This window comes from Hyaena hyaena, unplaced genomic scaffold, assembly GCF_003009895.1.
Source record: "Hyaena hyaena isolate Hyena2069 unplaced genomic scaffold, ASM300989v1 scaffold_10, whole genome shotgun sequence".
In the NCBI taxonomy this organism is placed as follows: domain Eukaryota; kingdom Metazoa; phylum Chordata; class Mammalia; order Carnivora; family Hyaenidae; genus Hyaena; species Hyaena hyaena.
The window spans coordinates 5,221,587-5,243,270 of record NW_024080642.1 but is presented as its reverse complement, the minus strand read 5'-3'; the positions used below and the strand labels follow the sequence as shown (position 1 = coordinate 5,243,270).

General features: G+C 39.8%; 1 protein-coding gene across 1 annotated transcript in view; it reads left to right on the top strand.

The window, feature by feature from the left end:
- Positions 1–289: 289 nt before the first annotated feature.
- The window catches only part of BLMH (bleomycin hydrolase), a 46,032-nt gene continuing 24,637 nt past the window's right edge, over positions 290–21,684 (top strand). The window contains exons 1-6 of the mRNA XM_039254232.1: positions 290–450; positions 773–970; positions 5,375–5,484; positions 6,181–6,322; positions 6,916–7,004; positions 8,464–8,556. Of these exons, the coding sequence (XP_039110163.1) occupies positions 438–450; positions 773–970; positions 5,375–5,484; positions 6,181–6,322; positions 6,916–7,004; positions 8,464–8,556 (645 nt within the window). The 5' untranslated portion in view covers positions 290–437. The remainder of the gene's footprint in view (positions 451–772; positions 971–5,374; positions 5,485–6,180; positions 6,323–6,915; positions 7,005–8,463; positions 8,557–21,684) is intronic.

The following is a 21,684-nucleotide window of genomic DNA, read 5'->3' as shown; positions in this document are numbered from 1 at the left end:
TAATGGGTCCACTCCCCAAGGCCAGAGTATTCGGGCTCCGGGCCCAGCGCGGAGCTGCTGGGGCGCCTCGGGGGCTAGGAAGCCGGGAGCCGGACGGGCTGCGGCGCTGGCGCCGCGTAGGTCGACCCCGGGGCGCGCGGAGGTGGGGCGGGGGCGCGGGCGGGACGGAGCTGGTCGGGAGCCCGCCGGGTCGTCCCTCCCCCGGGCGGGGCCTACCCTGGCGGCGCTGACTCAGCAACGCGAGGGGGAGTTTTGTCCCTCCGCGGACCCCGTTTCTCTGGGCCTCAGCCCTCCTCCGCCACAGAGCCGGTTCCCTCCTTCTGGCGCTCGGGGTGCGAGTGTCAGGTCCCGCAGCTCAGGCGGCGAGCCGCAGTGTAACCCCGGCGCCCCCCGAGAACCCCAAAACTACCGTTCCCCGGCCGGACGGTGTGGCCACCATGAACAACGCGGGTGAGGCGCCGCTCTTCCCCGCCGAGGCCCTGCCGGGTCGTCTCGGGGGCACGGGGGGGTCCTCTCAGCTGGGCCCCAGAGGCCCGGCGGCGGAGAGAACCGGGCCTGGGACCGGGGGCGGTGGCGGGAATGGAGCGCTCTAGGCGGCTGGAGCGGCTTTGGAGGGAGACAGCACTTGGCGGAGGTCGCCGGTAAGGGGCATCTCCGCCGCAAGGGTCACCTCCGGCCGGTCTCCCGAAGTTAGAGCCAAACTGTGGGAGTCACGGACCAGCCCTCTTGAGCCCCCTTTTGATGTTATCAGTACCACTGGGTCTTCCCACAGGACTGAATTCGGAGAAGGTAGCTGCTCTGATTCAGAAACTGAACTCCGACCCTCAGTTCGTACTTGCCCAGAATGTCGGGACCACCCACGACCTGCTGGACATCTGCCTGAAGAGGGCCACGGTACAGGGTGCTCAGCACGTGTTCCAGCACGCCGTGACCCAGGAAGGCAAGCCAGTCACCAACCAGAAGAGCTCAGGTGAGGTCTCAAAACTCCGCGCACACTTTACCTGACCTTCCTGGCAGTGCCCCATTTTGATGCCTTGAGAATGGTACTGAGCAGAAGTTTGTGTTGAAAATATCTTGTGATAAGTGTCCAGAGAACAGGCACAGGGAAAGGTAGGTCCCAGAACATTACCTTGTAACTGACTTCCATCCTCCGGCTTGATTGCGTATTTGCTTTGAGCACTGGAGTGACAAGTCCGTAGTCATATGTTTGAATGGAACTCACTGTATTCTGTCCCGAAGCTATGTGATTGTGGCCCGGTGTCTTGGAGATATATGTTTTTAGTACAGAACAGACCATGCAGAAATGTTCATGCTCTAGAAAACTCCCCAAAGTGTTCTTACCCTGAAAGCCATATACAAATACATGAAATGGAAAAGACAGAATGTAATTGTATCAAAGTGTCGTCAAGTGTTATTTCTAAATAGGCCAGAAAGTTACAGTTTGAGCAAATGTGCTAATAGGTTCAATTTCCACCAATAAACTAGTTTGTAACAGAAAAATACTCAGTTCTCCTGCCTTACTGGTCAAGAGCTCTTGTTTTGCTGTCTAGCAGGACTGTCAGAAAAGCAGCGAGGTGAAAGATTGGTTAACCAGGAATCTAATTAAGGAGGATATTCTTACGGCATAATTGTACTAAAAGGACTTTTAAACGTTTATCCATTTAAAAACTAGTCCCAGTCGGGGCACCTGGGTGGCTCAGTGGGTTAAGCATCTGACTTCAGCTCAGGTCACCATCTCGCCATTCACAAGTTTGAGCCCCTCGTAGGGCTCTGTACTGATGGCTGAGAGCCTGGAGCCTGCTTCAGATTCTGTAGTCTCCCTCTCTGCCCCCTCTCACATGCTCTCGCTCTCTCTCTCTCTCTCTCTCTCTCTCTCAAAAGTAAACATTTAAAAAAATAAAAACTACTCCCAATGTATTTTGACAGAAAGCAGATCAGTGCTTGGTGAGAACCAGGTAGAATTCAAAGTGTAGGTTTAACATTGGTATATTTTCTGGTATGTAAATCATAACTCAGTAAAGTTGATTTTAGATGTGAAGGGGGAAAAAAAGCCATGACTTTGCCATAATTAATGTTTTGCCATAGTAGGAAGTACTTAGGATGGTGTGGACTGTCAGGCTACAAATGATCCAGTTAGTAATGTCACAGTGGTACTACACAGTTTAGATTGCAGTGACCTCTTAGGGGAAAGCTTGGAAATGTGCCTCTGGAATAGACCAAGTCATATTTTTTGTAGTATCACTTTTATTTACAAGAGATATAAATAGCACATGAGCTATGTAGTTTATTTTCGTTCAGTTTTCACATTAACAGTACAGACAAGTTTTTTTTACTGGGAAATAATATAGTATATATGAGAGGGGTGGCATTCAGACAGACCCAAGGTAAGTGAGCTAAATCATTAGTGATTTTTGAAAAAAACACCATAGTTACTTCGAGAGAGAGAGAGAGAGAGAGAGAGAGAGAGCAAGCCTGAGGGAGCAGGGGAGGGACAGAAAGTCAGGGAGAGAAAGAATCCCAAAGCAGGCTCCATGCCGTTGGACTCGAGGCTCAAACCGTGAGATCATGACCTGAGCCAAAATCAAGAATTTGATGCCCAACCGACTGAGCCACCCAGGTGCCCCTATTGTCACTTATTTTTAATTGTTTTTTTTTTTTCTTGTTACAAAATTATTGTTCTTCATGTAGAATATTTGCAAAATAGCAACAGGTACATATTTTCATAGTCAGGTCTTTATTGTGTGTGTGTGTGTGTGTGTGTGTGTGTGTGTGTGTGTTTAATATAGGTGGATACCATACATATTAGGTAACCTGTCTACATTTTTCACTTACCAATATAGTGGGAACATATGTTTATAGCAGTAAAAACACTATGCTCAGAGTGCCTCGTGGCTCAATCAGTTGAGCATCCAACGCTTTTCTTTTTCTTTAACTTTTTAAATGTTTATTTCTTTTTGAGGGGGGGGGGTGGGCAGAGAGAGACAGAGACACAGAATCTGAAGCAGGCTCCAGGCTCTGAGCTGTCAGAGCAGAGTCCGACGCAGGGCTTGAACTCATGAACCGTGAAATCATAACCTGAGCCAAAGTAGGACACTTAACTGAGCCACCCAGGAGCCACGAGTGTCCTTCCAACTCCTTTTTTTTTCTTCAAATTTTTGATGTTTTTAAATTTATTTTTGGGAGAGAGAGACAGAGACAGCATGAGCAGGGGTGGGTCAGAGAAAGAGGGAGACACAGAATCCAACGACAGGCTCCAGGCTCTGAGCTAGCTGTCAGCACAGAGCCTGACGTGGGGCTTGAACCCATGAACCATGAGATCATGACCTGAGCCTAAGTCGGACGCTTAACCAACTGAGCAACCTAGGCACCCTGTGTGGCCTTCCAACTCTTGATTTCAGCTCAGGTCATGATCCCAGGGTTGTGGGATTTAAGCCCTGCATCTGGCTCCACACTGAGTATGGAGCCTGCTTAAGATTCTCTTTCTCACCCTCTGCTCCTTTCCCCCACTCATTCGTGTGCACTCGTGCGAGCTCTCTCTCTCTTAAAAAAAATTATACCCAAATAAAGGTCAAGGTTTTTCCCTCTGAATTTTCCTTTAGGAAAAAGAGTTACCCTGTATTTGAGGACTTACAGAGATCCTCATAATGAGCACTTGTGGTTCATTTATTAAGAGGTAAAATACAATTTAGCAAGCACTTAACTCTGAAATGACCTCAGTCTGTGTTTGAGATGCATATAGAGATCATTTGATTGAATCAGTTCTTTAAAAATGTGAAAAATTTGAACATAGTATATATTCCTAAGATGTGACTTCACATGAAAATGTTGCATATCAGTTTAAATAAGCCTTCTAAAGATCACTGAAATCAGTAAGGAAATGGTGACATTGTAGAGTTTGTGATTATCTACTTACTGGACAAATGAGGAATATGATTGTATAATTGATGCTGGCCTACAGTTTTCAGGGATAGCATGATGCATAGATCCTAAACATTGCTATGACTCAAACATACTAGATGGAAGAAAGATGAAGTGTTCTGATTGAAAAAGTAGATCTAATGATGGCAAAAGCACTGATACCAAAATGCAAGTGAAGAGTATGAATCATTGTGAAAATGACATATGTGAAAGTGGAAGAAACAATGTTTCTACGTCAATTTATTAATGTTAACGTGATTATAAATAACTGTAAATATTATAGATGGACAGTTACTATTTCATCTATATTTTTTAGTGCCTGTATGATCCAGTTAGCTAAACAACTTTTTCTTTTCTTCCTAAAGATTTTAAGTAATCTCTTTACCCAACATGGGGCTTAAACTCACAACCCTAAGATCAAGAATTGCACACTCTACCAAGTGAGCCAACAGGCATCCTGATAACTTTTTCTTTTTAATTGTCTTTGGGAGAATGGGGGTTGACTTATGTTAGGATCATCTTATATTGAAACATATACTATGTATTCCAGATTAAAGGGTAGGGACTTTTTGGGGTGCCTGGGTGGTTCAGTTGGTTGAGTGTCCAACTTCAGACCAGGTCATGATCTCGCGGTTTGTGGGTTCGAGTCCCACACTGACAGCATGTAGCCTGGTGGACCCTGCTTTGGATTCTGTGTCTCTATTCTCTGCCTCTTGCTCACTCATGCGTGTGCCCATGCCTCCTCTCTCTCAGTCTGTCTGTTTGTCTCTCTCACACAAAAATAAATAAAACATAAGAAAAAGAATACGGACTTAAAAAAATTTTTGCCATATATTGCCAATTTGCTTTCAATATTTTGACCTGTTTAGATCTCTTTCCAGAGTGTATAATAATGCTATTTCCCAAATCCTTCTCAATATTGGGCATTGTTAATTAAAAAATAATATATCCCCATTTAACAGGTGTCTTATGATAAACTTCAAAAAAGGTTTCTTTGACATTTGTATCTTTTTTGGCCATTAAGTCGTCTATACATGATCTCTGCTCACATCTCTCTAACAGTATTTTCTTTTTCTAATGTGATTTCTTAGGCGATTTGTATTGGGTTCTTTAAATGATATGCAAAGAGTTTTTTCATATGATAAGAACATTAAGCCTTTGCATGTATATTTCAAATACTAGTTCCAACCTTTCTTATCATTTTTTCATAAGTTTATTTATTTGAGTAATCTTTACACCCATTGTGGGGTTCAAACTCACAGCTCGAAGATCAAGAGTCACATGCTCTTCCAACTGAGCCAGCCAGGTGCCCCTTGTTTTAATCTTTCTGTTCTTTCTGATTTAGTTTTAAATTGTCCAAGGTCTTGTCATGTGTTCAGTTTTAGGGAACGGGGATAGAACAATGTAATCTATGTGAACACTCATTCTAATTTGTTGGTTTGCTTTCTTGTTACAGGGCGATGCTGGATCTTTTCTTGTCTGAATGTTATGAGACTTCCATTCATGAAAAAATTAAATATTGAAGAATTTGAGTTTAGTCAATCTTATCTCTTTTTCTGGGACAAGGTATGGGACTGACCTTGCAAGGCTCTTTTTTTCTCTTTTTTTCAGTATCAGCGTTGGTAGGGACTATCTCTTCATTTCTTGCTTTTCCAGTTATAGTCTGCCTTCCATTATAGATGGGACACCACTTATTCTGATTTCCAAAGTATCAAAGGTTGACTCTCTTCAAACACAGAACTGCTTTTGGTTGGTAGGTGGCTACTTTTTGCAGTGAAATAATTAAGTCTACTGACATACCCTGCTGCTTCTTTGTTTCTTTCTTAACTTATTTAAATTTTTTTAACTTTGTTTTTAGTAATTTCCCCCTTGAGCGTCTTTATTTAGGTTCTTTGGCCTTTCTAGGGCCTAATTTCCCATTTGGGTAATATTTGTTTGAAAAACAGTAAATAATTTAATTTCATTTTTTATTTTTTAAAGTGTATATTATATAAGCATCCATTAGATGTTTATTGATTAAGACTTTTTTTCAGATTTTGTATCAAAATAAAACAGTGCATTATTTTGGATAAACTATTGAATGTATCTACATAAATGTATGAAGAAACTTTAAATATTCTTATGAAGTCAGATACTGATACTTAATTACTAACTTTAGTTTAAAAATTCCTCCTGTGGTCCAGGAATTCTGTTGTGTTGATAATGTCAGTGAAAGTATTAGCTCTCTTTTCCTTTAATTTTATTTAACTTCTTTTACTCTAGGTTGAACGTTGTTATTTCTTCTTAAATGCTTTTGTGGACACAGCTCAGAAAAAAGAGCCTGAGGACGGTAGGCTGGTGCAGTATTTGCTTATGAATCCTGCAAATGATGGTGGACAGTGGGATATGCTTGTCAATATTGTTGGTAAGAGCATTTCTCTAATGGAACTGAAACTCCGTATGATCACGCAAGGCTCTGTAGTTGTTCATGGGCCATTTCTTTAGCAGTTATGTGCAGAGTAGAATTAGTCTCCTGGAAGGGTGTTCAGTTAGCTTAAGAATCTTTATCTTACACTCTCATCTATTAAGTACTTCCCTTAAATGAGAGGTATGGAGGTAGGTACTGTGAAGAGCTGGTTAAAGATGAAATGGTTGTATTAAGAGGAACTGACTTTCTATGAAAAAGTTTATCTCGTGTCCATTGATGTAATCATGAAACATTGAAACTGCAACTGTTTGAAAATATTCTTGTTCAAAAAGTTCTTTTGGGAAAACCTCATCATGCTGAGCGTTTCGCAAAGTGTGATAGATAAAAACACAGAATCCCGTCTCAGATATATGGATAAATAAGCAGATTTCATGTCCTGTTTATTAATATGAAGTATAAAATTGTTATGTTTTCTGATTTAGAACAGCAAAATAGGGCTGATTCTTTAAAGCAGTGGCTATTTTTGCCAGAGTTTCTAATGCTGGAGTGTGCTTTTACCTTATTCAACAACAAAATTTGTTTTCTTTTAGAAAAATATGGTGTCGTCCCTAAGAAGTGCTTCCCTGAATCTTATACCACAGAGGCAACCAGAAGGATGAATGACATTCTGAATCACAAGGTGCAACCTATGGAGCAGGGTGGGATTGAATTTAGTGCATTTACCTTAAAGCTCTTACCTAATATTCCAAGGGGATTCCTGGGCATTTTGGTGTACACAGTTTATATACAAAGTAGCTACTCAGTGTCTATCAAAGGCAACATAGCTACATGTTAACTTAAAAATAATTGAGATTAGAGTGTTTTGTTTTGTTTTTTTCTTTTTAAAAACCTTCTACTTTTATTTCCTTTGATTTAAATGTTTTCTCATGGGTACTGAGGAAAGAAAATCCCACCCTTAATATGGGCCATAAGCCCACTGTGTTCTAGTGGAGGTGGGCTGGAACAAAAAAGAACTATTTGTGAGACTTTTCTTAAAGGGTATGTGGCATTCTGAGGCATCCCCAGACCACGTCAGTGTCGTTTATTCACTCACTAAAGATTTAATGTAGTCATTGAACTGGTTTTTATTGCATCAGTTATCTTAATGAATCATCTTTTTTCTACATAACCCATTTTCCCAAGGTGGGTTTTACACACACACACACACACACACACACACACACACGTACGCATATGCATACACCTACACCTACATGTACACATACATATATTTTGAGGAAGCTCACAACCCCAAGATCAAGAGTCGCATGTTCTGCTGACTGAGGCAGCAAAGCGCCCCCCCATGGATGGTTATAATCTTACAGAGATACTATTCTACCAGACATCCTTTTTGAGAACTGAGGGGAGTTGTCAGAATCTGCCCTCTTGATCTATGATGCCGAAATTGGATTTGTTACCCTTGGGAGAAAGATGATGTTTTAAAATATAGATGTGTTTCCCCAATATTAGAAGTAGGTTATTTTCCATCCAGGAAACTGAGTATTCTTATCCACAGGCTAAAAGAGCCTTAATAGTTATAGCATTGAATTTCATTTTAGGGGAGAGCAAGATTCCCTTTAGCACTGTGGGTAGATTTAAGACTCCCCTTTATCTTAGATACTTTCAAAATTGAAAACAACAAAAGTGAAAACTATCGGGGGTTTGGCATAGCCATTGTTATAATAATTTAGCAGAGAAGGAGAAGTGAATAATCTGTAAAATTCTAAATAAAAATCTACTGGAGTGACTGAGTGGCACAATCATCTAAGTTGTCTGCTTTTCCTAAGGGTGATAGGCATTACAGAATCAGATGTGCTCCCCCATCCAGGCACATACTGTCACGGAGGGTACCATCAGTCGCATAGCCCAAACAGTTGCATCTTGAGTTCTTTGGGAATAATCCTTTTTTTCCCCTTTAGGGAAAGTGTTTTTGGCTATGTCTTTAAGTGGACTGGTTGGGGAAAAATATATTTGTTTTCATGAACTTTGCCCTGGGACTTGTCCTAGTTACATTTAAAAGAACTAGCAATGATCTGTTAGGCTCATTTACAGTTGAAGTTGGGTAGCTGTTTGGAGTACTGAATACATTTCTGTCATAGATGAGAGAATTCTGTATACGACTACGGAACATGGTACACAGTGGAGCGACCAAAGGAGAAATCTCAGCCACACAGGATGTCATGATGGAGGAGGTAATAACAATTATTTGAATTTTTTGTGACCATTCTAAAGAGCTCTCAGAATATTTCATCTGTTAAACTGATTAGGAACCATAATCATTGCAGTAAATGTAGAATTGAATTGAAAAGTACTTATTTTACGAGAAAACAGGTGTAAGCTTTGCATTTTAGTATGAGATTTGCACTTATATCTTCTAATTCTCAATTTAATATTCTTTGTAATTCATTTTGCTCATTTCATAAATATTGAATACCTGCTAGTTCTTTGGTACTAGGGATACAAAATAGAGAAAGACATATTCTCTCCAAAGAGCTCAGTCTCTTAGAAAAAGAAACACATGAATAGTTATGGTAAATCTTATGCTAGAGGCGCATAAAAAAAGGATTTGGTCGTCCTAAATGAGGGAGTGACTAATTCAGTGAGCAGGTTTCATGGGAAAATATTTGAATCAGCTCTTGAAAGAACTGTAGGAATTTGCTGGATGGATAACTGGGAAGACCATTCCAGACCAAGAGACTTGCATGTACAGTGGCATGAACAGAAGTAGAATCTTCAGACAATAGTGTAGCTGAAACGTAACCTTTTGTGAGCGTGATTGGTAGTAAATTGAGCTAGAAAGGCAGAGCTATGAGGGATCTTAGGTAGATGCCAGGCTTTTGGCTTTATTTTTTAGAATAAAGATGGGAAGCTATTGATGCTTCTATCAGTTAAAATAATGTATGTGTAAACATTTTAGAAAACTTAAGCATTAAACAAATATTAGGTGGTAATACTGTCAGGGGAGTTAATCTTTACTAATGTTAATCTTTAGTTACATAATGCAGCTGAATATGTGTGAAAGTATGGATTACTTTGAGAAAAGAGCAAACATTACTGGGAATCACTCAACTAATAGTCTCTTTTCATAACTGTTTGCGTAGAGTTAAAATGGCCTTATTTTTTCACTGCCATGGATAAAACTAATGCTTCACTTGTGTTTTCCTTTGAATTTTATTTTATTTTTTATTTTTAAATTTTATGTTAGAGAGTGAGAGCCTGAGCTGGGGAGAAGGGAGGAGGGAGAGACATTCCCAGGCAGGCTCCACACACAAAGTGGAGCCTGACGGGAAGCTCCATCCCACAACCCTGATATCACAACCTGAGCCAAAATCAAGACATTCAACCGATGAAGCCACCCAGGCGCCCCTCCTTTGAATTGTAGAGAGGCAGAGAAGTGTAGTTGAGAGCATGGTCTCTGGAGTCAGACTGTCTGAGTTCTACTCTTCTCATTGCTTAACAGGCACGTGGCCTGGACCAGGTTCCTTGAATGCTCAGATGTGTTCAGGTGTGAAATGTCTAGCCCAGTGCTTACACTGGAGCTGTTTCTTAAGTACTCGTTGAGTGGGTGAATGCAGAGGTTTCATTTTGTGAAATGCATTTAAATTATCTCATATTTACCTCTTTATTTCTCAGAGTTCCTATTTAAAAGAGATATCTGAGTATAGGAGGAAAAAACAGTCTTTGGAGCTAGACATGGAGTTCAGTTTTGGCTTTATCACTTAGTAGCTCTTCGATTTGGGGGTAATAGACTTAACCTATCTGAGATTCAGTTTGGGATTTTAAATATATTCCTCCTTGGATTTTTGTGGGGATTAAATAAGGAATTAAATATAAGAATGCAAGGTGTAATGCCTGGCACACAGCAGTTGTCCAATAAGTGTTAGTCCTCTTCCCTTCCAGCTTAGAATGATCTCGAATGATCTGTCTTGTTGAGTCCATATTTCCTGCATAATTTGCTTTCCACTTATGATTATAGTAGAATGGTGGGATGTTGTAAGAATGAAAATTCTGAAAATAGTTATGGAAAAGAGCCCAGATAACATTTCTTGTAGACCATAAGCAACCTATTGGCCTTTCATTGTTTGCTTTAATGATCTAAAGTCATGACCCTGGGATTGGCTAAAGAATTAGGGCAGATATATTTCATATATCTTTCTTTCCCTGCTCCTACCTCAGAAAATTAGTAAACTACCACCTTACTGAGTCCTAAGTATGGATGTTTTATAAGATTATTTACCTAATGATTCTCCCTAAACTGTTGACTACAGAATTCTGTGTAGTAGGTCTTTAGATTTTTACAGCCCCCTAAACCCCTTTTTATTGATCCTGACTCTTTGGTAATGACGAGTCTAGCTATGATTTTAAAACCACAAATTAGTACCTATGATTTTACCTAGCCTTGTAGGCACATCAAAATAATGACTAAATCAACAACCATGAAGCTCAGATAGCTTTGAATGAAATGTGTTTATGTTATGGGGCGCCTGGGTGGCTCAGTTGGTTAAGTGTCCGACTTCAGCTCAGATCATGATCTCACAGTTCATGGGTTCTGACCCCGCGTTGGGCTCTGTGCTGACAGCTCAGAGCCTGGAGCCTGCTTCCGATTCTGGGTCTCCCTTTTTTCAGCCCCTTCCCTACTTGTGCTCTCTCTCTCTCTCTCTCTCTCAAAAATGAGTGAACATTAAAAAAAATTTTTTTTAAAGAAATGTGTTTATGCCAAATGCATTATTTAGAAAGTTTAGGTTGTTTATTGTGATGACAGATAACACATAACCATTTTGGAAACATGTAGTCACCTTCATTGCATTGTTTTTTTGGTGCATCTACTCTTTTAGCCTCCAGATCCCCTTAGGATTATTAATGTCTTCTCCACCAAAATTCTGATAAAAATAAAATATAAAGACTAGAAACAGTATTTATCAGTACTATGAAGAGAGACAGGAAGCCATTATGAATTGCCTAAGAAATTCTATAACAGTGGCTCTCAGCTCTTAAAAATAAAATATAGGCCTAGGCCTGCTCCAGACGTGCAAGAGATCAGTTTCCCTGAGACTGGAGCCTAATTACCTATATATATAATATTTTTTTATTTTAAGACAAAACATTTATTATTATGTTATTATTAGTTTTAGAGAGAGAGAGTGTGAGTGAGGGAGAGGGGAGAGAGAGAGGTGGAGGTAGAGTGAATCTCAGGCGGGCTCCATGCTCAGGGTGGAGCTCAACACAGGGCTAGACCCCACGACCCCGGGATCATGACCTGAGCCAAAATCAAAAGTCAGACAGACTCACCTGACTGAGCTACCCAGGTGCCCCCAAAAACATTTTTTAACTATCAAAAATATAGAAAGGTGTCCAGTGAAAAGTCTTCTTCCCATTCTGTTCTCTGTCCTTCTAGTTCCCACACACCTCCCAACCAGTTTTATTAGTTTCTGTGATATTATATCCTGTTATTATATATATTATATATATATATATAAGTTATCCTTCCTGACTGATATCTTTTTTTTTTTTTTACAATCCAATCTGAATTTATATTATCTTCTTCCTTGTAGAGATGTTAGTATATTACTCATTGTGCTACACAGTGTTGTTGTTTTTTTTTTTTTTAACAATATGTCTTGGTAATCTTTCTATATTGATATATAAAGAGCTTCTGCATTTTAAAAAGTATTTGCATAGAATTCTATTGTATAGATGTACCATAATTTATTTGGTCTTTAGTAATGAATATTCTGATTGTTTTCTTTCTATTAAAAATACAATAAGTGATCTTGTGCTTACATAATTTTGCATCTATACATGTATACTTGTATGTTATATTTCTAGAGGTAGAATTTTTTTCTTTTGTTTTTGTTTTTAAAGTTTATTTATTTATCTCAGAGAAAGAAAGAGAGCAAGTGCAGGAGGGGCAGAGAGAGAGGGAGTGAGTGAAAATCCCAAGCAGGCTCCACACTCAGTGGAGCCCAGTGCGAGGCTTGAACCCATGAGCTGTGAGATCATGAACTGAGCTGAAGTCAGACTCTTAATCAATTGAGTCATCCAGGCACCCATGGAATTTTTTTTTAAGATCGCTTTATGTCCAATATGGGCTTGAACTCATGACCCTGAGATCAAGAGTTGCATGCTGTACCAACTGAGCCACCCAGGTGCCCCAAGAATAATTTTTGAGTCAGAAAAAAATACACATTTGTAATTTGAATATGCCAGATTATCCTCTTTGGAGATTATACCAGTCTATACTCTAAATCAGCAATATCTGATAGAATCTATTTTCTTTTAGTTATATCAAGGCAATATATTTATCAAACAACTGAATACTTACCAATCTGATAGGTAAACAGTTGATAGTTAAACAATCTGATAAGTAAAAGGAGTTTTAATTTATATTTATCTTATTGTAGTTTTAATTTATATTTTCTTTGATTGAAGCCAAGCATCATTACTGTGAACTGTCAATTCATATCTTTAACTTGTTTTTCTTCTCTTTTATCAATTTCTAGATACTCCTTGCATGATATAGAAATTAGCCCTTTTTGATATGAATTGTAATTTTTTCCTAGTTTATATATGATATGCTTTTTTTGTTATGCAGAATTGTTTTTATATATAATCAAATTTGAAATCTTGTACATTTTTAATTAGAAAGGCTTTTCTCTAATTATAAAAGAATCCTTCCATTTTTCTTCTAATACTTATGGCATTTGATTTTTATATTCGAATCTCTAATCCATTTGGAATTTATCCTGGCATGGGGTATGAAGTATGGGTCTAACTTTTACCCCCAAAAGGCTACCCAGTTTACCCACATTTTTTTCTGAAATAGTCCATCTTTGTCTACCCCTTAAATTTGAGATGCCATTTTTATCGTTCTAAAACCTCTGGACTTTCAATTCTATTAGTCTGTTTAATCATCTGCTCATAACTGTGTCTTTTAGTTACTGAAGCTACTTAATAGTGTTGTAATATTTGTGAAGCTAGTCCCATCTCATTCTTTTATTGTTTTCCTGGCTAATTTTGTTAGGGCATCTAATTAAGGCATCTGTACTTTTAAAAGCTTCTGGTTAAGATCCACTGCTGCGAGGAAATAACATTTTCAGGTATGGTCTTCTCTCTTGGGTTCTGGAAGAGAAAAGGGAATTGTTCTTTTGATGGCCTTGGAGGACATCTCTGACACTGAATAAGGGACTAAGGTCATGTTCTTAAAGTTTTTTAAAGGAAGTAGATAATGTTCACATACTATGTTTTCCTTTTTACTAAGTAGATATAATCAGGAAAACCAATAAGTACTTAAACCAGAGACTCTGGGGCACCTGGGTGGCTCAGTCAGTTAAGCGTCCAACTTGGGCTCAGGTCACAATCTCACAGTTTCTGAGTTCAAGTCCCATGTTAGGCTCAGCAGAATTGGATTCTGTCTCTGTCTCTCTCTCTTTCTCTCTGCCCCTTCCCCGCTCACAGTCTCTCTCTCTTTCTCAAAAATAAATGAACATTAAAAAAAATAAAAACAAAGATTCTCTTTAACAGTTAAAATTCTCAAGTAATGTTGACTAAATGTTTAAATTCAGGCAGTCTCTTAAGTATTCCGAGCTGAAAGTTAGTTGACTATATTTCTTTAGAGGTGAAACTTTCGTATCTCCAAACAATATAAAATCCTTAGTTAAAATGGAAATAAATTGTGTATCATGTTTGCTTATAATCCTAAATACATTTTACATCCTATCTGTCATGAATACCAAATATAATGAAGACTGTTCCTTAGCTTTGTGAAATGTCATCATTTAAATGTCTTCATTGGATTTCAAGTCACATTTCTCTTTTAGCCCAATGAGGATCAGAATTGTTTTGAAAGTAAACCTACATTTCTTCTATCATAGTTAGTGGATATTATAAAAAGAAGGACAAAAGCTTGGGAACGTTCTTTCTTCTTTTTAAAGTAGATGGAAAACTTTTAGTCCTCCTCTTGAATTGAAAGAATAGTCAAGGGGCGCCTGGGTGGCTTAGTCGGTTAAGCGTCCGACTTTCGCTTAGGTCATGATCTCGCGGTTCGTGGGTTCGAGCCCTGCGTCAGGCTCTGTGCTGACTGCCAGCTCAGAGCTTGGAGCCGATTTCAGAGTCTCTGTCTCCCTCTCTCTCTGACCCTCCCCTGCTCACGCTGTCTCTCTCTCTCTCCTAGAAATTAAAAAAAAAAAAGGAAAAAAAAAAAGAAAGAATATTCAAATTTGCTTGCTGAGTCAGGCTTGGAACCATCCAGCTCAAGCTTCTATTTCTTTCTTTTTTTAAATGTAATTTATTTACTTAGAGACGGAGGCAGCGCAGATAGGAGAGGGGCAGAAAGAGAGAGGCAGAGGGAGAGTCTCAAGCAGGCTCCACACTGTCAGCACAGAGCCTGACACAGGGTTCGAACTCAAGGAACCATGAGATCATGATGTGAGCCGAAACCAAGAGCTGGATTCTTTTTTTTTTTTTTTTAATGTTTTATTTATTTTTTAGAGAGAGACAGCATGAGCAGGGGAGGGTCAGAGAGAGAGGGAGTCACAGACTCTGAAACAGGCTCCAGGCTCTGAGCTGGAAGTCAGCACAGAGCCCGACGCGGGGCTCGAACCCACGAACCGCGAGATTATGACCTAAGCGAAAGTCGGACGTTTAACCGACTAAGCCACCCAGGCGCCCTTCGAGAGCTGGATTCTTAACTGACTAAGCCACCCAGATGACCCAAGTTTCTCTTCCTGATGGTAGCACCCAGGAGGCATACTGTGTGAAACATTCTGGAGCTACCCAGCCTTCAATCAAATATTTATCAGTGCCTGGTATGTGGAAGGAGTTATGGGTTAAGTGACTTACATTTAGTAGGGGAATAAAATAAATAATGCAAAGCAAAGTAAAGTAAATGTCTTGACAGATATCCAAACATACCTAACTCCAAACATAAAGTTACTGTGTCTTACTTGGGAGATGAAGAAAAGCTTCCTGGAGAAGGTTCCCTTTGAAATGTGCTTTGAATGAAGTGAGTTTGGAGTGAAAATCATTCTAGACACTTTCAAGGTGGAGTTGGTGAGTGATGGGTAGGCTCCTTTACCTAGAGTCTTAAGGAGGAGCTAGAGGGTGCCTGGGTGGCTCAGTCGGTTGAGTGTCCAACTTCAGCTCAGGTCATGATCTCTCACTCTGTAAGTTCAAGCCCTGTGTTGGGCTCTGTGCTAACAACTCAGAGCCTGGAACCTGCTTTGGATTCTGTGTCTCCCTCTCTCTTTGCACTCACGCTCTGTCTCTCTCTCAAAAATAAATAAACATTAAGAAATTAAAAAAAAAAAAAAGGAGCTAGAATGGTATTTCTCAAAAAGTAGTGTGAAGTCTATCTATCTGCATTAGAATCATTGAAGCTTGGGGGCCTCTGGGTGGCTCAGTTGGTTGAGCTTCTGACTCTTGATTTCAGCTCATGATTTGTGAGGTCCAGCTCCCTGTTGGGCTTACATGGACAGCATGGAACCTGCTTGAGATTCTCTGCCTCTCCTCTGCTTGCATGTGTGCATATGCTCTCTCTCAAAAATAAATAAACTTTAAATGTATAAAAAAAGTTAAAAAACAAAAAGACAAAAAAAAGAATCCTCAGAACCTTGTCAAAAAATACAAACTTCTGGATCCCACTGCAAATATACAGTGGAAATGAATAAACATAAACAAGAAGCAGAATCAGATCTATAAATACAGACAACAAACTGATGGTTGCCAGACGGATGGGATTGGGGGGATGGGAAAAATGGGTGAAAGGGAGTGGGAGGTGCAAGTCATGGGAATAAAAGGACAGTGTAGGGAGTATAGTCAATGATACTGTAATAGTGTTGTGTGGTGACAGATAGCAGCTACATATGCTACATATACTACAGCATAGCATAACATAGAGGTATTGGATCAGTGTGTTGTACACCTGAAACTAATGTAACATTGTGTTATAGTTACAACTATATTCAAATAAAATTTTAAAAATATAATGTTAGGGGTGCTGGGGTGGCTTAGTTGGTTAAGCATCTAACTGTGGCTCAGGTCATGAGCCCCATGTCAGGCTCTGTGCTGACAGCTCAGAGCCTGGACCCTGTTTCAGATTCTGTGTCTCCGTCTCTCTCTGCCCCTCCCCTGCTCACACATTGTCTCTCTCCATCTCGCTCTCAAAAATAAATAAACATTAAAAAAAATAATAATTAAAAAAAATAAGGTTAAAATTTTAAGCCTGGTAGCTGGGAGAATGCTGTTGTGGTTCACATAAGTCAGAGAAACTATTTTCAGAGACCACTGTGAGGAGGAGAAACATTGGCTTTAAAGTGCCTAGTCTCAAGGCTCTGTCCAGTTGGAAATGGTATTCAAGCACATGGAAACAATTCTGGAGCTCAAGAAGGAGAGTAATCTAGGAAAGTGATAGTGGGTAGTACAAATGGCTGAAGCCTTGGGGATGATTGAAATCCTAGAAGGAGAATAGAAGGTGTAAGCATGCCATGAAGACACGCATATGAGTTGTATCTACAGTGTCAGCTTTATTCAGTAATAAAGCAAGGTTAAAATAACTGTACAGCAGGTTTAGGATTGCAAATTCAGTGACATTTCACTGCATGTTTAACTTGGCTTCATTCATGACGCACAAAGTAAAGCAGAATACAAAGTCATACAGTAAACAAGATACAACAAGGGTAGGAAGTTAAAAAATGCGAAGCCAGTCCATGGCGCATGGTTGAGATGAGACCTTAGTCAGCTCTGAGCATGTGCTGCTTGTTATGTTCAAGCAGTGGAGAATCTCTGTTATATTCAGAGATCAGGCAGGCAGAACCTTCAGTGGCAATTGCCTTTTTGAAGTGGTCAGATGTGAAAAGGTCAGCATCTGGAGGGTCTGAGAGTTTGCTGCAAAAATCCTCCTTTTTAGAGTTTAATCAGCCGTGGGCCTTTGCAGGCTTCCTCTGCTTCTGCTGCCTGTCAGTTCTGGGTGTCGTCAGCCTGTGCTGGTTTTGGCAGTATCTGGTCTTAGCTGCAATCCCCTTGACTGCGTATGTCACTGCTTGATATAAGTCCCTGTTTAACGTGAGTGACTCCATCTTGCTCTCTACAGGGGTATAGAACAGATCTAAGTAAAGAATTCTAGAAAATCTCTATTTCTAGAAAAGTGAGTGCCAAAACTATGTTTTGATATAGGCACTGGTCATCAGGGTCAGATGTCGTGGACAGGTCAGAGAACACAAGGACTGAGAAAAGGGTGCTGATTTCCTGAGCAGGTGTGTAGAATAGGGTCAGTAGAAAGGAGAAGGGAAGGAGCCAGATGGAGAGGAGTCAGACCATGGCAAGAAAAGGAAGGCAGTTTCAAGAAGCTTGGCAGGGAAGAGAGAAAAATTGATACTCATTAATTCCACAAGTATTTACGGAGGATCTATAAATATTAAGCATTTCTAAGCACTAGTGATGACCAAGACAGATAGGGTCCCTGCTCTCATGGACTTTACATACTAGTGGAGGGAGACAGACAATATACAAGTAAATGAACAAGAAACTATCTAATGTGATATGTACTTTGAAGAATGTAAAATATGGTGATTGATGAGGTAGTCAGGAAAGGCCTCTCTGAGGTCAGATTTGAGCTGAGACAGGAGTAACAGGAAGACCAGACATGCAGAGATGTGGACACAGAGCATACCAGGCAGAGAAGACAGTATGTGCAAAAGCCCTAAGATGGGAGAAAGCTTGAAAGCTTGCTACTTTTGAGGAACAAAGGAAGGCAGTGTGGCTTGAGCTGGGGAAAGGTGGGAATGGTTGTGGAGTGGGTCTTGTAGAAGAAATGAGGAACTGGCTTATATACGGCCATGGTGATAAGTTTACATTTTATTGTGAGGTAAAATTTCAAAAAAAAAAAAAAAACCCTCTGAGTGCTTTGGGAATGGATTGTAAAGCAGAGGGAGGGGGAGAGAGCAAGAGAGCGAGAGAGAGAGAGAGAAGACTAGTTAGGAGGCTGTTGTGGTCATGTGAATGAGAGGTTATAGTGATTTGGACCAGGTTGGTGACACTGAAGCTGGAGAGAAGTAAATACATTTTGGAATATATTTCAGAAGTGAAGCTGTCAGGACTTGCTCATGTGGAAGAATCAGGTAACGTCATGGTCATGGTACCTTGGAGCAGAGGGGTTGCAGGTTTGAGAGAAGGTGTTTTGGCAATTAGGGCAGTGCGAGGGAGTCAGCGTGTTGAAAGGGATAACAAATGCAAATTAGAGAAAAAAAAATAATTGAATAAGGGTTTGGAGGAGGGAAAGAATAAATGTGCTTTCAAACTTTAATGTACTTATGAATCCACTGGAAATCTTGTTAAAATGGAGATTGATTCAGGTCTGGATGCAGCTGAAAAGTCTGCATTTCTAACTGTTTCTTTGATTCAAACACTCTCTCCAAGTAACCTCAAAACCATCATTTGAGTATTAGTTGTCAGCTCTGTATGAGCTCGTTTCTGTCAGCTCTCTGTATGAGCTTCTGTGATAGAAGGGCACATACCTTTTAAGGGTACTTTTTAATGTCTTTCTCTGCCTGAAAACATATTCAGTGCCTCCAGAAAGTACCTCCTCTGTCTGCTGTTGCATGCACAGGTGGGTGTTTTTGATTTTGCTTTTTGCCTTTCTTTCATTCCCCACTAGAAAGCAGTAGAGAGCTGTCTTCTTGGCATTAACAGTCACCAAAGCCCTGCTCTTTCCCTCTTGTAACCAGCTTGTTTTCCCTCCACACTGAACTTTCTTCAAAGTTCAGCCATTCTCTGTGACCTCTTTTGTGTCCTTGTGGCCATTCTACTCTGTGATCAATAGGTCATTTTACCTTTGAGCCTAATTCCTCAATCAGTAAGTTGGAGTAAATCATCTCTTAAGGGCACTGTAGCTTTGCATTTTTATAACAGTAGAAACAACTAATATTTCTCCAGTTCTTTAGACTTTATTGTACACTCTCTCAGCAACCCAGTGTTGTAAAAACAAATGAAGATTCCAAGATTCTGTCACTTCTGTAGTGGTTCTAGACACTGAAATCTTTTAGCTTTACCAGTTTTGCTCCATTTAGTATAGGTAGGTTGGTGTCTTTGAACTACCTTCCCATTCTAACCCTTCTAATTACCATGGTTTCCTCCATTCTGTGTCTGCCTGTGGCCAGCTTTAAACTCTTACCGGTAAGTATTCATGGCTGATTTTCAACTATTGCATCCTACCTTCCTCCTCTCACTTGATGTCTGTCTCCCATTGAGCCAGAGTATGGGAATTGATTCAGTCCCACGTAATTTGTCTTTAAATTGAGATCCACACATTCCCTGTTCCATGTTTCATGCCTCATGCTTCCTTTGTCCTTTTTTCTTTTTTCCATTCCCTTTATTGATTTTATTATTCACCATATACTTCAGCAGATCATTGGAAATGAACATATCTCTCTGGGGAAATTTTTTAGAGACCCATTATAATGGACCTTTTTAAAAATACAGTTATACTTGAGAGGCAGCATTCTTCCTACTTATTGGCATATAACAGGTAACATAATATAGGCAATAAATACAAAATGGATATAAACTGGAAATAGGACTTGGGCCTTTCTGACACGAGTTGCAGCTTTTCTGGTGGATTACAGGGTGGTACACATCCACATTATGAGGTTAGTTTAAACTCCCTATTTATTTATTTACTTATTGGCCTCCACGCCCAGCGTGAGGCTTGAACTCACAAGATTAAGAGTCGCATGCTCTACAGACTGAGCCAACAATGCATTCCATAAACTCCCAATAATTTTAATTAGCCAAGGATATAAAATCATAGAAGCCAGCTGGCCACAAGAGGCAGGCATAGACACAGCATATCTCAGCATATGCTGCCCAAAGTGTGTAAGGGAAGGATCTCACTGAATCCTTCACGGAGATCAATTTTTGGCTTACCACTGCTCTCTTCTGTTTGGCTCCTGTCACAATTTTAAGACAACATCCTCAGTAATCTGTATTTAAGGGAATAATTACAGACATTGGATTCTTCTGAGGTTTGTTGTTGCTGTTTTTTTTTTTTTTTTTTAAACTATATTCAGAATCAGCAGGGTCACCTTATTATTGGTTTGGGAAGTTAGAGAAAAAGCACTGTCAGTTCCCAGGTGTCACTGAGACCTATATCTCTCTGCCTTCAGTTTTTTAGTGCTTTAGAAAGCCCGTATTCCCTGAATCCACTCCCTTGGCTCTGCTTGAGCACCTTTTTATCGGGTTGGTTCTGATACTAAGTTCAGTCTAAAATCACATTTACAAGTTATTTATTCAGTAAGTAGTTCTTTAATATACATCCCTGGTACTGTTTAGGTATTGGGGATGGAGCAGTGAACAACACAGACAGAAACCCTTGCCTTCATATAGTTTACTTGCTTTTTTTAAATTTTTAAAATATTTATTCTTGAGGGAGAGATAGAACATGAGCAGAGGAGAGGCAGAGAGAGAGAGAGAGGGAAACACAGAATCTGAAGCTGATTTCAGGTTCCAATCTGTCAGCCCAGAACTCGACACAGGGCTCGAATTCAGGAACTGTGAGATCATGACCTGAGCCAAAGTCGGATGCTTAACTGACTGAGCCACCCAGGCACCCCTAGTTTACTTTCTACTAGAGATGAATAAAATATATAAAAAGTATAATATGCCGGAAGTTAAGTGCTATGGAGAATAGCAAAGGAGAGAAAGATAGGAAGTGCTGGGCTGGGGAGTGGGTAATTTCAGTTGAAGTCACAAATATGTTTCCCTAAATGGACTAATTACGGTTTTTCATATGCACGTATAATCTGAGGTATACAGTTATAGTCTTACTTTATTCAATTGTATATAATGATTTATGTTCAGTGTCTAGTATCTTTCTTTTGTCCTGAATGCGAAGTGCATCTTGTGACAAGCAGGTGACATTCCCAGGTTGACCACCAGAGAGCAGACTTGACTACCTAAACGTTTGTCAGTTTTGTACCTTTGCGAACAGGGAATGTTATTTCAGATTAGCAGAGCCTCTTATCAAGAAGATATAGTATCAGAGACTCTGGAGATTATACTTTGGAAATTTTTTTTTAAGGTAGAGCTCACATAACTATTGTTAGTTGGCTTGGAACCAACTATTCTTTCCAAAGTGTTACAAACTGACTTGAAAGTGTTACACATGGGCTTGGATAATTTATAATCACAATAAACAATTAATATAAAACAAAGCAGCATGTCTCAAATTGTAGTTTTACTAAAATCCCAAAGAAAGAGGTGTCACTTTATACTCATTCATGCCTTATAGGCATCTTTAATAAAAGTTCACATATATTAAAACATATATG